Source organism: Ursus americanus, chromosome 23 (assembly GCF_024610735.1).
Source record: "Ursus americanus isolate L20-20 chromosome 23, mUrsAme1.1.p, whole genome shotgun sequence".
Taxonomy (NCBI): domain Eukaryota; kingdom Metazoa; phylum Chordata; class Mammalia; order Carnivora; family Ursidae; genus Ursus; species Ursus americanus.
This window is the reverse complement of record NC_142149.1, coordinates 3,220,224-3,234,293: the sequence shown is the minus strand read 5'-3', so window position 1 is coordinate 3,234,293 and position 14,070 is coordinate 3,220,224. Positions and strand designations below refer to the sequence as shown.

Sequence of the window (14,070 nt, the reverse complement as noted above, 5' to 3'; positions counted from 1 at the left end):
AGAGATAGAACTATGATCAGGAAGGACTTAATACCCACATTCGAAAACCTCAATGAAATGGACACTTTTCTAGGAAAACATTTATTAGCAAAATGGGCCCAGGAAGAAAGAGAAATCTGAAGAGGCTAAAAACCAAAAAAGGGAGATGACATGTTTAAGACCCACCTCCAGAGGCATCTGGAAGTTCTGTGTTCAAACTACACGCACCCGCCCCTAAATGTGCCAGTTACCGGCTGACAAGCGGGGAGAACATCTTCCTGCCCTTAAAGCCGGGACAGCCCTTCTCAGTAGCAGGAAACAGCCAGGTCGTACGTAAAATGATGTTAGTGATTTGACCATCTTGGATCTGAAATGCCAATCCTACGAGACACCTTGGAAGAGTTCAAAAGAAACACAGCACATAGGGCACCTGGGGGGCTCAGGCAGGGAAGCGTCTTCCTTCGGCTCGCGTCGTGATCCCAGGGTCCTGGGACCGAGCCCCATGTCAGGCTCCCTGCTCAGGGGTGAGTCTGCTTCTCCCTCTGCCTCTGCCGTTCCCCCTGCTTGTGTGTGCGCTCCCTCTCTCTCTCTCAAATCAATTAATAAAACTTAAAAAAAAAAAAAGGCACGCAGCGCACAGATAGGCTCCGTTGACACGTATAGGAAGCAAGATGAAAGTATCCAGGACATGGGACACACTCCCCCAGCAGCAACGGGCAACGACCCCAGCAGGATTGTCTCAGGAGGAAGAATTCATTTCCAGACAGCCGGCCAGCATTAGAAAAGCTGTGCAGCCTCACATTAAAACACAGCCAACCAACGACACGCACCCACCAGGGGAGCCCGAACCTGGAAGGTAAGCAGCAGCAGCGCGGAGCGCCTTGCGGGGGCACAGACTCACCGGTGCCGGGAAGAGCGTCAACGCGCGGGCCTCTCGGGACTGTGGGGTCTGGAAATGCGCACAGGATCACTGTTAGCAACTCCTGTGTCTGTATCTGAAAAAGAAAAAAAAACAAAACCCTGTGGGTGCCCAAGAAGGTTTATACGAAGACATTCATTTTAACATTTAAAAAATGCAAGCAAACACATGCTTGCCGTGGAAATGGGCACCGACGGGTAGAGGGGTAGCCAAAGCCGATGTGTTCAAGAGGCAAGGTATTTAACCACAGTAAAAATGAACGTATTGGAGCCACACAGATCAGCATGGCTCCATTTCAAGAATGTGGCTGGGAGGGGGGAAGGCAAGATACGGACGGAGCAGTCTGCACACCATGATACTATTTTTATAAGCCACACCCCAGGTTCCAGATGCATACGTGTGTGTGAAAGGACTTCACAACATCTGCAAGGATACAGGCCCGACTAATGAAATTGGTGAAACACAGAGGCATCTCTGATGGACAGGAGGCAGGGAAGCTAGCAGGGTGGTGGGTTAAAAGGAACATTAGCTTTCTCAGCAGCACTCCACGTTTCCAGAAGGAGAAAATGCATGTACTGTGTGTGCAGGGACTGGGCAAGGGCAGGCATCCCACGTTTGCCACTTTACTATCAGGCAGTGAGCGCAAGTCCACGGACCGAGCCACACAAGCAGGCAGTGTGCAGGGGAGCACGTCCTAGATTTTATCTGGAAATCCTACAAGGTTAAGGTTTTAGGGGGCCCAGCCAGATCTCAGAGGGGGCTGGAGGCCCAGCAGGGACCAATGTGACCTCAAGGCAGACAGGGGGACCTCTAGTCCTGATCCCCAGGGAGACCAGGAGCCACAAGGGTCTGCCAGGAAGGCAGCAAGCGGGAGCCAACACGGGGGCCACAAGACCTGTCCCCCTAGACTGGAGGCATCGCTGTGCAGAGGAACAGAAAGGAGAGACCCGGGCATATTTTTTGCCCCCAGAGACTGAGCATTTCCTAAGGGCTGTTTAGTATATCTCTAAGAACTATGTTTTGATTGTTAGGATGAAAAGTTTGTTTATTTAGTAATCAGGAAGCTGCAGGTAAGCGCTTGGAAAAAGCTGGTTAAGTACAGACCAGATCAGTACTTCACATCTTCCGTGCTCACCTGATTATAGCTGGAGTGAGCTTTGCGGCCCTGCCCCCCTTCTCTTGGCCAACTTCCCAGGGCTTGGTGATCTCTGTCCTCCCTGTGGACCGCTGTCTCCTGCTCCACAGTGGCCTGTCTCCCCTGCAGCGTGGCTGACGCTCATATTCCACAGCCTTAGTCATCACCCCACGCTTGGGGCTCACGGAAGCTCGGGGCCTCATAAAGTTCAAAGTCTGCCACCATAGTAAAGAGGCCCACTCACCTCGGCTTGAGAAGCAGCTGCAGCCCAGCGCTGGACGCTCCCAGCTGCATAAAGGGGTTTCGGTGGTGGGGTGAGGAGAGCCTCAGGCTGGCCCAAGCCTGGCCCTGGGGCCCCAGCCCTGCCTCTGGCCTCCTTGGACTCCCTGCTTCTGAAAAGGAATGTCAACCACCTCCATTCTGACCTCGGTTAGTACTTTCTCATTAAATTCTTCCTTGCAGCTTATCTCTTAACTCCCGCAAAAGACCCTGCGGGCATAGCATCCCGTGGTGGGAACCTAAACTACCCCTTAGGCTATAAGGACTGCCCCAGCCCGCAAGACCCCATGTGATTAACCCCAAGACAATGATCAGCCTGACCTTCGCTGCCCACCTGCACGTACCCACTCACCTTTGTCCCACACTGTCCTTATGTAAACCTGGAAGTGTTTCCAGCATTTTGGAGATGGTCTTTGAGACGCTGTCTTCCCGGTGCTGGCCTCACTGAAATAAATTCCCTTCTCATTTCCCCACCACTCATCTCTCTGCCTTCGGATTTTGTCAGCGGCGTGAGGCCGAGCCTGGTCTGTTTGGGACCTCAGGAGCCAGGTGCTCGTGCACCCCTGTGCCCCACTACACTTCTCCTCCCTGCCTGCCTCCTTCCTCCACATTTACTGTGAACTGTACCCAGGATGCTGGGGACGGGCCATCTGTGAGATGCCTCAGGCCCTGTGAGCCTGCGGACACTGCAGACACTGGAGCGCGGGTTTGGGGTGTAGAAAAAAGAATCTGTGCCTCAGTGGAACACGATGCATTGTCTACCAAAGGTCCTTGCTGCTGTTACGTGACTCCAGCCTCTGTCTCTTTTACTGGGTACAGATGGTCTCTCCAGGGGTTCAGTGATCTCTCCACCCCCACCCTGCAGAAAAGCTAGTTCTGCCTCAACTTAGATACTCATTTCAATGCTCATCATCTATAAACAGGTCTGCTTTTCATTTTCTTTGAACTGGTTCTAACATCTGTCTGATAGCTTCCCTGATTAAGGAGTAGAATAAAGCCTTTATCTCTCGTCCATATTTACACCCGAATGAGAATTAGGATTTCATCTTTTCCTGAAAATTACCTTTGAATAGGGTTAGACGAACCGAGCTCAGCTCTAGCTGCTACAGCTCACCGACTTTATGACCTCCGGGGCATTGCTCTCCTGCAAAAGGGGATTCGTGGGGACAGGTACACTGAGCTTCCGACCCCAGGGCTCCGCGCAGCCGCGGCCCCGCCCCCGCCGCGGCCCCGCCCCCAAGGCTTTCCTCCAGCTACAAAGTCCCCGCCACCCCGGCGAAGCCCAGAGCGCGGGTGGGAGTCCTTCAGGCCGGGCGGGGCGGGACAGCCGGTCCGCGCAGTCCCTCCATTGGGTGAGGGCGGGCCCAAGTCTGTGATTGGCCGGCGGTCGGGGGCGGGGACGGGCTCAGGCCTGCGATTGGCCGGCGGCCGGCGGGGGCGGAGGGAGCGGCACCGTGATGGAGGCTGCTGGGCCGGTGACCCGGGCGGCGGCGCGGAAGAGGGCGCCCACGATCCCAGAGGAGCAGCGGGAGCGGCGGCCGGGGCGGCGGCGACCGCGGAGGAGGTGGGTGGGGGACCGGCGGGGACCGCAGTCGTGGGCGGGGAGCCTCGGCGTCCTCGCCCGTGAGACGGGGTGGTGAAACCCCCGCCGCCCGCCGCGGGTCCACGCGGAGGGGGCCGGCTGGTGGCATTGGTGCCCTTGCTGGACCGGAAGGGGGTCGTGCCTGGAGCGGGACCATCTGAACTGGGTCTTTAGGGAGCGCGTGGCGAACGGGAGGGAGGGTGTTCCAGTCGAAGGAACGGAGTGCGCAAAGGCTCAGAGGCACGAAAGGGGCGGACGCGTTCTTCTGAGCCCATGGTTCCTTGTCGGGGCATTTGCTCACCTGGGGGAAGTTAGCAGCACCCATATGGCCTTCTTGGAAACAGCATCCCTAGCTTTGTTTTAAACCCCAAAGAGTGAGACTGGGGTGTTTCAGACTGGACAGGGATGGCAAAGGAGTGGCTGCCGGCTGGTGGGGAAGATGTTTTGGAGGAGAATGTTGAGACGTCTCGCTCCCTCTTAATGGAGGAATAACAGGTGGTAAAGGTTATCTGGTACCGACCGACAGGTGTTCTGATAGGTGCGGGGGTTGGGGGAGCTGAAGGATAGAGAAATCATGAAGGGGAAAGAGCAGGGTGTGGAATGAAATTCTAAAGGCGTGATTTTCCATAGTACTTGCGCTTTCGTGACACTTGAATGTCTCATTCCCTCCACCCACCCAGGTGGTTTCAGGGTCCCCTAAGAAAGTTATAAGGAAGTGGCCGTGGATGTGGGGAGATTTAGAGAATTTCTACTTTGAAGCCCGTGGCCACTAATGGCAGCCACTGCGTCTTCTCACGTTCTAATGACGACAATTGTTTTTTTTAAAAAGCTAATCTGGATTTATCCAGGGTTTTCCAGCTCTGTGTGCCAAAGGTTAGACTCCTCCACGACAGCTGGGGAGTTAGTGTGGGTTCCACAGAACACACCCACGGAAATGTGGACTGGGGAGAAAGCATGGCCCTGCTCTCTTGGGTCCTGAAACTCTCTAGTTCTGTGAGTTTTCCGACCCCTTGTCCAAAGCAGAACCTGTGGACCCTGTGAAGTCTAACTGGTCTCTGCAGGATGACCGGGGGTGGGTACAGGGGTTAGGCGTTTATACATAGGAGAGGAGGAGCTGTTGTGTGTCCAGGCGGAGGGCCGGCTGTGGTGCTAACACAGGCTGCTTTAGGAAGGTCAGCGCCCCCCAGCCCCTTCGGTTTGATGCATTTTTCCATAGTTTGCATTCAAAATGTAAGTCCGAGAATAGCGTTCCCTCCCCTTCGTGTGTCTAGGTGGGGCCTAGTCCATTTGGTTGTTAGTGTTCTTTTTCTTCATGCTTTTATTAAAAACAATTTTTTTTAACTTCCTCATTGCTTAGAATTGAGGAGCAAGAAGTAACTGTCTTCCGTGAGGTGGTCAGTTTTACCGCGGACCCTTTGCCAGGTGAGACGGTCGGAGGCTCTGAACGCTGTCTCCGCGCTCACTCTTGGGGCTTCGGGGCAGACCCACCCCTTCCTGGTCTAGTTTTTCTCCCTCGGTTATTGTCAGAGCATCTCTGGGGATCCCATACTTTCCATCGGTTCCTCATTGTTCCCTCCTCTGACCAGCTAGATATTATGACAAGGACACCACCAAACCCATCAGTTTTTACTTCTCTTCGCTGGAGGAACTCCTGGCGTGGACGCCCGACGTGGAGGACAGCTTCAACGTGGCCTTGGAGCCCTCCGAGTGTCGGCAGCCCCCCCTGAGCAGTCAGAGGCCCCGGACCTTGCTGTGCCATGACATGATGGGCGGGTATCTGGATGACAAGTGAGGCATCGCGAGAACATTGCCGATGTTAATTCTGTTGCCTGTTTCCCTTGCCTGGGACGGGGATGGAGGAGAAGGAGGCAGGGAGAGTGAGAGCCATGTGGCAGAGAGCACTGGGTGGGAGGCAGTCAGGAGACGGGCCTCTGGACCAGACTGACCTGACTGGGTGAGGCGCCCAGGCCTCCTGTTTCATCTGTAAGAGGACGTGGGTTGGGTGAAAGCTGGTGCCTCTGGCAGCCCTGACACCATTTGCTTCCGGGGACTGCGTGCCCTTGACATGTGGGAGGCGGGGCGGGTACAGAAGCAGGCACCGTCTTCACACTCCTGGGCCCGGATCCGTGGTCCTCACCTAACCCCTCGAGCTCTGACTCCGTCCTTGGCCCATTGGCTCCGGGTACCCGGCTTGACACTCCTGCGTCCCTCCCAGCCAGGGGACACTTCCTCCAGAGTTGCGCGGTCTCTCAGAGGTCTTAAACGTCTGTAAAACAGTCTTGGATGGGACGATAGATGGGAAGGCTTAGTCCGAGCCGGCCACCAAGGGACAGGCAGAGGCAGGTGGTGGCATCTTAGGCGCAGCTCGTGGTTATCAGCCCAGCCTTACATGCACGGAGACGGTCCTGGAGCCACTGCTCAGGGGACAGCACGGGGACACCAGGCGCCTGGAGCTTTTGCATGAGCCTGCCACTTCTCTTCTCTCCTGTCTTGTCTTTGTCTGTTGAGGCTGACAACGTCTGGTCCAGTGGTGACTGCCCGCCCGGCCTGGTGCACATGTTTCCCTTAAGACCTCTGGACCTCAGGGCCAAGGTGTAGTCCTACTTCTCGCTCCACCCAGTGCCTGCGCCGCGCCTGCTGCGTGGCGAGCTTCCGTTAGCATCGCTGGCTGGGACTGGAGAAGCTTCGCCCGGGTCCCCGTGTGCGGGGTCCCAACCGCGCCGTGTCCCACACAGGTTTATTCAGGGCTCGACGGCGCGCAGCCCCTACTGCTTCTACCACTGGCAGTCCATCGACGTCTTCGTGTACTTCAGCCACCACACCGTGACCATCCCCCCCGTGGGCTGGACCAACGCTGCCCATCGGCATGGGGTCTGCATGCTGGGTAAGACCCCGGGGCTCGCCTCCCACGCACCCTCGTTAGCACACCTGCCAGGTGACCCAGTGACGAGAAGGCCTTTGTCTGCTACGGAGGGAGAAGAGCTCACCTGGGGCTGCCTTGATAGGTTAGCACAGGCGAGGGCAAACTTCTGGAAGGGCCCAGGCCACTGGGTCACTGTCATAACCAAGACAGTGCAGCCATAGATGACAGGCGGACAGATGGGCTGTGTTTATGAAATAGGAGGTGGGTGGATGTGGCCCACAGGCCACAGGTGGCCAGTCCGTGGGTGCGGTTGTTGCTTCTCGAGCCTTCTTTGCCCGCACCTGAATCATTTATTGGCCTGTGTAGCACTGATGGCTGGGCTCGGCCTGTGGGGCTTGGACTCCCCAGAGATCCGGGACGGCCGAGCATGCGAACGTGTAACAAGCTTGCAGGCCAGGCTGCTGTGCTGTTGCAGGAACCACCCTTTGCTCATGGCTGGGTTCGCCTGACCTCATTTCTCTCCGTCCTGGCAGGGACTTTCATCACCGAGTGGAAAGAAGGTGGGCGGCTCTGTGAAGCCTTTCTGGCCGGGGACGAGAGCTCGTACCGAGCCGTGGCTGATCAGCTGGTCCTCATCGCCCAGTTTTTCCGTTTCGATGGCTGGCTGATCAACATCGAGAACTCTCTGAGTGTGAGCATAGCCTTCTCCTGGTGCTTGCCCGGCCCGGCCCTGCTGCCTCCCTGTCCCTCCGCTGCTGCTCTCTGCGGCCTTGCTGGGGCTGGTTAGAGCCAGCCTAGACACCTGCGTGACAGAACCTTCTCCGGCACGTGTCCGGAAACCTCGGTTGGCTGCGCTTCGCCTTACTGCTCCTTCGGGGCGCCCCTTCCCTCCTCCCGTGTCCGTTTTGCTTGGGCTGCGCGTGCGGCTTCCCTCAGCGCCACTCTCCCCTTTCATGGGGTTTTATCTTTTCTTCACTGCTGCGCCCGTGTCCTTCCTGCTTCGGAAAGGAAGGACAGTTGGGGCCCCTGGGGGGCTCAGTGGGTTGAGCGTCTGACTCTTGATTCTGGTTCAGGTCATGCTCTCAGGGTCGTGGGATCGAGCCCCGTGTCAGGCTCTGCGCTCAGCAGGGAGACGGCTTGGGATTCTCTCTCTAAAATAAATACAGTCTTTAAAGAAAAATAAAGGAAGGACAGTGGGAGACACTGGCTGGACCCTCCCCTCCGTGGTTGCACGGTTGGGGGGCTCCAGGGACCGCGCCTTTTTGGAGTCTGTGTTTGCTTCTGAGGTTAAGCACCCTCCTGTCTGTCCCACGCGGGGCACTTCTCACGACAGACACGGCTGGGCCTCACCAAGGGTCTGCTCTGCCTCCCTCTCCAGCTGGCCGCGGTGGGGAACATGCCCCATTTCCTCCGGTACCTGACCACTCAGCTCCATCAGCGGGTGCCGGGGGGCTTGGTGCTGTGGTACGACAGTGTGGTGAGCAGCGGGCAGCTCAAGTGGCAGGACGAACTCAACCAGCACAACTGGTGAGGGCAGCCTTGTGGGCGGAGCGGGTGGGGGCAGTGTGGTCTGTCTGCTGGGGCCTGGCGTGCTCGGCTGCCCTGGGTAGGAGAGGGTGAGGGCAGAGTCGGAGCCGCCAGCCACCAGCGGGGAGGACCGGCGCGCTGTCGGCGGGCGCTGTGCCAAGGGCCACAGGCCTTGCGCTCCGGCTGGTCCCCTGCTCTTCAGAGGCGCCTGTGTTCTGGTCCTGGAGGTGGCCTGGTCTGGGGGTTAGGATGGAGGCGAGTGTCGGAAGGGGAAGGAGGAGGACATCCAGGGTGGGCAGCCCCCGGGCCTCCGTGTCTGGGCCTCACAGCGCGTCCTCGCCGCCTCGCAGGGTCTTCTTCGACTCCTGTGACGGCTTTTTCACCAACTATAACTGGCGGGAGGAGCACCTGCAGCGGATGCTGGGGCAGGCCGGGGAGCGCCGCGCTGACGTGTACGTGGGGGTGGACGTGTTCGCCCGGGGCAATGTCGTCGGAGGCCAGTTCCACACACACAAGGTGGGTGGCGGCCCTGCAGGCCGGGGAGCTGGGGGTGGTGGCCTGCATGCCTTCCGTGGCTGGGTTTTCTCGTGGACCTTCCATTGCCATCTGCACTCAAGGCAAAGAGAGGCAGCATTCTTCCCAGAGCGGGGAAGCTGAGGCCCAAGACACATGGGTGATGCCCCAAGGCCGGGCTGTGCCCTGAAACCCTAACTTCCAGCCCAATCCTGCAGTCAGGCGGTACTTTTCGTATGGGTGTTGATGGCCTGCCCTCCCCCTCCGAGCTAGCTGGCTGTGATGTCTTTCTGGACCGCAATGCGCTGAAGGGCCCTGAGCTGGCGGTTTCAAGCATCGGGTGGGCTTGGGGAGCTTTGGCGGTGCGTCTGTTCACGGGCAGCTCAGGGCTAAGGACCTGGTAAAACAGCCAGTTTGGGGAATTGCTGGTTTAATAAGTGGTGAGATTTTTTCTGGCAAGGCAAGTCATATCGGCAGTGAGGGGAGACGAGGGGGTTGCCAGGGCCGGTGCACCTGGTACGGGATAAATAGGGAGTCCGCTTGTCTCCCGGGCCGTCAGCCTTGCCCCTTCCCTGGTGCCAGGGGATGCTCTTGCTCATTAATTAAGCTCTAAGTGAATAAATTAACCCAATAACTGAAGATTCTCTCCGCCCGCTGTGAGTCTGATAACGTGATGAGAGGTGCAGCGAGGGGGAGACACGTGCAGGCTGTGCGCTCCCACCGCGGACCCCGGCCCGGCCGCTCACAGCCTTTCTTCCCACCGCTGCGGGCTGAGGAGTTACTGGGGTTGGAGCGCCCTCAGAGCTGGGAGGGAGCTAGCCAGGCTCCACCCCCCCCCCCGACTGCTGTCTCCCCAGTCGCTGGAGCTGATCCGGAAGCATGGATTCTCGGCGGCTCTCTTCGCCCCAGGCTGGGTGTACGAGTGTTTGGAGAAGAAGGATTTCTTCCAGAACCAGGACAAGTGAGCCTTGCCCGTCCCAGGCAGGGGCTTGGTGTTGGCCGGGTGGGGGCTCCGTCGGTTTCTCTGGTTTCCCAAGGAGCTCAGGCCTTGCTCTCCACGGACCTTTCCAGGGCACATGGGGTGGGATGAGGGGCTCAGCTGGAGAGAAGCCAGTCATCTTGGCTGCTTCCAGGAGGGAGGGTCCTGGCGACCCGTTAAGCAGGAAGGCCAGAGGTTGGGGACCCTGGGGGGAGGGCCACCCCTGCAGACCTGCATCTCCCACACATTCAGCGGGGGAGCCGCACTCACTCTGGGAGGGATGCAGGGGCCTCGAGTTGCAGAGAGTGACTTTGGGGTCCCCCCGCCCATTTCCCTGCAGGTTCTGGGCTTTGTTGGAACGCTACCTGCCCACACACAGCATCTGCTCCTTGCCCTTTGTCACTTCTTTCTGCCTGGGCATGGGGACGCGGAGAGTGTGCTATGGCCAGGTGCGTGGGCTTCCTGGTGGGGCTGCATCACAGCACACGGGCTGCCCTCCCTCTGTCTTTGGTCTCACCTGGGAGAGGTGGGGGGCTCGGGGCGTGGGAGGGATGGCGGCCATGCTGCTCCCCCCCCCCCGGCGCTCCGGGTACGCCGTGCCCCGTTGGCCCCCAGCCCTCCCTCACGTGGCCTTCTCCTCCAGGAGGAGGCGGTGGGGCCCTGGTACCACCCAAGCGCCCAGGAAATCCAGCCCCTGTTTGCAGAGCACAGGCGGGAAGGGGACGGGCGGGGCTGGGTGAAGACGCACTGTTGCCTGGCGGACGCCTGGAACGGGGGCAGCTCCCTGCTCATCCGCGGGGAGATTCCGCCCGAGGTCGGACACGTGGCTGTGAGGTAGGTGAGTGCGTGGGGGCGACACCTGTGGGACCGTCCGCTTCCCCCTCGCCCCTGTCGATCACTCACCTGGGCCGATGGGCAGCAGTGGCCAGGAGGAGGACCGAGGACGGAACCGAGGCAATTCTCATTGTGGTAAAAAGCACATAACGTACAATTTACCGTCAAGCGTTTTTGAGCGTGTGGTACAGTAGCTTTAACTCTCTGCCCGTCACTGGGCCGCCGGTCTCCAGAACGTTCTCACCTGTCCCCACAGAACAGCTCCCATCCCCCCAGCCACCACACTCTGCTGTTTCTGTGGATCTGACGACCTCTGATGCCTCTTATAAGTGGAGTCCTGTAGAATCCCAGGACCGAGATTTGTCAGTCACGGGAGGGTTGCAGGCAGGCTGCTGTGTTCCGGCGGGAGAGCTTGGCGGGTATGGCCCGGAGCCAGCGGGGGGCTTCTCAGCAGCTCCGGTTGGCCGCTCATCCCAGGCCCTCCTCCGGCAGGTTATTCTCTCTGCAGGTCCCCGTGCCTCCCAAAGTTTTCCTGTCCTTGGTATATAAGCTAGAAGGGCCTTCGGATGTTGAGGTGGCGTTGGAGCTCACCACAGGGGACGTGGGCAGCTGCCATGTTGGTGGCATCTGGACGTTGAATGGTGAGGGGGGTAGGGCCCCGGCCTCCTGTAGGCCCCTCTGTTTCAGGGACACCTCAGGCAAGAGGAGTCTAGAAAGTGCACCGGGGTGTGGGGGAGCTGGGGGGGGCGGCAGAGGACAGGTGCAGGGGCTATCCTCTGTGCTGCTGTGGTCCCGGCCCGGACAGGGGGACTCACCCGTCAGCTGAAGCCTCTGGCTCGCGGCCCCCACTGGGCAGCCTGGTGTGCTGTGTGGGACTGGGTCCTGGTTCCACAGAGACTTGGGGAACGGGTCTTCTGCCAGCCGCGGCATTGAGAGGGAGGGCATCTATGGGGGGCCAGGGGGTGCTCTCTGCCCTGTTCTCCTTCCCCCCCAAGTCCTCAGCCTGTCGGGCAGGCCATGGGCGCCTAGCGCCAGCAGGGGGTCTGATGGCCTCTGGGGCTCCCCCGTTTAGTGGACACCTCCCTGCACGGTTTCTTCCCTTCGGACTCTGCATTCTCAAGTCCTGGGTCTCCTCCCCCAGCAGAAACAAGCTCAAGGCACAGTCCCCGACCCCTCCGGGTGCCCCCCACCAAGCTGGCCAGATGGGTGGGTCACTGCGGCCAACAGCTCCGTGGGGGCTGGGTCCAGCGGTGAGTACCTTTCCTTCCTGAGTGAGGGGCTCTTGGTTCAGAAGCCCCAGAACTGGAGGGATGGAGGGGCCCTGGCCAACCCCCCTCCCGCCCAGGATGCAGGCAGCCTCGGGGCACAAGCGCAGGACGCTGCTGGGAGCGGTCATGGTCATGCCTTGGGCCTGGGGTTTCCCATGGCCACAGGGTCCACTTTGGGATGGACCGCCTTTGCCGCCATGGTTTGGGGCCTCTGAGTGGAGGCGGGCTCCTCGTGACCGGCCCCTGTTGCCTCCCCAGCTGCTATGAGGTCAGCCTGCGGGGCTGCGTCCTGCGAGACCTCCTTGTTAGCTTCGCACGGCCTCCTGGCGGCCGGGAGGAGGCGAGCTTTGTCTGCCGCCTCGGGGAGATCCAGGTGAGGCGTCTGGGCACAGTGCGCTGGCCGAGGGCTCCCATCACGCAGGAGCTGGACACTCGCTCTGCTCAGAGGGCCAGTGGGGTGGAGGTGCCGGGGAGCGGGACCGTGCAGGGGCGGGCACCCCGGACCTCTGGTGGGCTCTGGGACTGGGGCGAGCCTTCTCTCTTCTGCCAGGTGGTGGATGCCAAGAGCCTGCTTGCCCCTCTGCCCCGGGTGCAGGCCGTCACTGTGTCCCGCGTGCGCTGGCAGCGGGCCGTGCCTGAGGAGGAGGGCCCCCCTGCCCGGCTGTTGCTCGGCTGCACTCTGCACTGGTCCTACCTCCTCTCTCCCGTCCGATGCTTCCGAGTCCACTGCCGCACGGGGACCGGCGGTGGCTCTCCTGGTGGGGGGCCGCCGGGGCCGGAGAAGCCTGCACTCCTGGGCCTGGCCTTCGTCAACCAGTATCGGATAGCGGAGCTGCCGGTGGCAGCCTCAGGGCCCAGTGGGGACGGCCGTGTGGAGTTCCTGGTGGAGCCCGTCCCCAAGGAGGGGTTTCTGGTGCCGCAGGCCGAGTGGGGCAGGGCGGCCCTCCTCTACTCCATGCCCCACACGTGAGCAAGCATTAAAGCACGGAATCCCCCCACCTCGAGGCTCAGGCTGCTTCTGCGCTGGGGCCCCACGCCGTGTGTGGAAGCCCACGGGTGCCAGGGGGCCGCGGGCTGGCGCTATCTGTGCTGGGTGCTGGTAACAGGAAAACCAAGAAGTCCCTCTGCTGGGTTGATAATTTCCCGAGATTAACGAATAATGAACTCTGTTCTGTCTTATCTCTGTCTGGAGTATAGATTCCCCGGTACAAGTGACAGGATTTGGGAAAGCCAATCCCATAAACTCCACGAAGGGTGTTTCCTAATAGGCTGAGAGCCGCTGAGGCTCGACAGGCTTAAATGGGACAGGAAGCCTCCGAGTAGGCCCTGGAGACGATTGAGGGTGAGGACTGAGGGCAGAGGGTGGCAGGGGGTTGGGGGCTGCCTGCAGGGTGCTGGGATGTGGTGCCCTGGGGACTGGCCTGCTTCCCCTTAGGGCCGGGCCAGTGCCAGGTTGCACCTCCCCTGGGCCAGGTGGGCCACCCTAGTCCAGACCTTCCCATGTTGGGGCTGTCCCAGTTTACTGTCCCCATGAGCTAGAGCCATTTGTGGAGGCTTCCCGTCGGCCCTGTGGCCCAGGCTGTTGGTGCTGGTGAAGCTTGCACGGAGCCAGACTGTGAGCCTTGCTCTGTGTCCGCCTGGGGAGTGAGGCTGTCCAGGCTTGGGGACCCGGAGGCCAGGCAGGGCCCAGGAAGATCCTCGGCTGCAGCCTGGCCCAGCCTCGCTGTCACAGCTCTGCTGGGAGCTGTGGCCATCCGTTCCTTCACATCCTCCCGCCCCAGCTTCTCCCAGGGTGGGGCGGGGCTCAGGCAGAGGTGTGTTAGCAGAGGTGTGTTAGCAGAGGTGTTAGCAGAGGTGTGTTAGCAGAGGTGTGTTGAGGTGTGTTGAGGACCCTCTCCACTGGGCCCTCTTCCTCTCTTGCCTCCTCTGTCTTCTAGCACCTTCCTTCCCTCTGGCTGGCTGGGGGCTCTGCATGGGGAGGAGGGGAGGGGGTGCGTGAGCTGGAGATGGCTCCTCCAGCCACACAGCTCTCCTGTTGACTCCTGGGCCACCGTGCTGGCCTCCTGGGGGTGGGCTCTCTGCACCCGCAGCCTTGGGGATTTGCCGCATTGCCCAGCTCCTCTCTGGGCCTGAGCTATGTGCCTCGTTCTGGGGGCCTCTTACCCCAGGGTCTCATAGGGCCATTGATGGGG

The 14,070-nt window shown here is 60.0% G+C and overlaps 2 protein-coding genes across 5 annotated transcripts in view; one reads left to right on the top strand and one right to left on the bottom strand.

The window, feature by feature from the left end:
• The window catches only part of CANT1 (calcium activated nucleotidase 1), a 56,791-nt gene extending 53,271 nt beyond the window's left edge, over window positions 1-3,520 (bottom strand). The window contains exons 1-2 of the mRNA XM_087854035.1: window positions 3,376-3,520; window positions 881-974 (exon numbers count right to left, since the gene is read on the bottom strand). The gene's annotated coding sequence lies outside the window, so the exon portion shown is untranslated. The remainder of the gene's footprint in view (window positions 1-880; window positions 975-3,375) is intronic.
• A 197-nt stretch (window positions 3,521-3,717) lies between these two features.
• On the top strand, window positions 3,718-12,876 carry ENGASE (endo-beta-N-acetylglucosaminidase). 4 transcript variants are annotated; one of them, XM_045814588.2, is made up of 14 exons: window positions 3,718-3,876; window positions 5,252-5,316; window positions 5,481-5,682; window positions 6,630-6,778; window positions 7,291-7,448; window positions 8,136-8,284; window positions 8,635-8,800; window positions 9,655-9,758; window positions 10,117-10,225; window positions 10,420-10,610; window positions 11,103-11,251; window positions 11,755-11,860; window positions 12,137-12,251; window positions 12,429-12,876. In XM_045814588.2, the coding sequence occupies exons 1-14, from the start codon at window positions 3,770-3,772 to the stop codon at window positions 12,846-12,848; spliced, it is 2,190 nt and encodes a 729-aa protein (XP_045670544.1). In that variant the 5' UTR covers window positions 3,718-3,769; the 3' UTR covers window positions 12,849-12,876. The 4 variants fall into 4 exon arrangements, with proteins under 4 accessions (XP_045670544.1, XP_045670543.1, XP_087710159.1 ...); XM_045814587.2 differs by having other exon boundaries at window positions 11,752-11,860; XM_045814589.2 differs by having other exon boundaries at window positions 3,807-3,876; window positions 5,485-5,682; window positions 11,752-11,860.
• The last annotated feature ends 1,194 nt before the right edge of the window (window positions 12,877-14,070 follow it).

Bases quoted from the DNA above. Each gene is read 5' to 3' on its own strand.
- ENGASE (XM_045814587.2), top strand. From the start codon at position 3,770: ATGGAGGCTGCTGGGCCGGTGACCCGGGCGGCGGCGCGGAAGAGGGCG. The intron at 10,226-10,419 runs GTGCGTGGGCTT...CTTCTCCTCCAG, and splicing joins GGAGAGTGTGCTATGGCCAG to GAGGAGGCGGTGGGGCCCTG. The intron at 10,611-11,102 runs GTAGGTGAGTGC...CTCCTCCGGCAG, and splicing joins GTCGGACACGTGGCTGTGAG to GTTATTCTCTCTGCAGGTCC.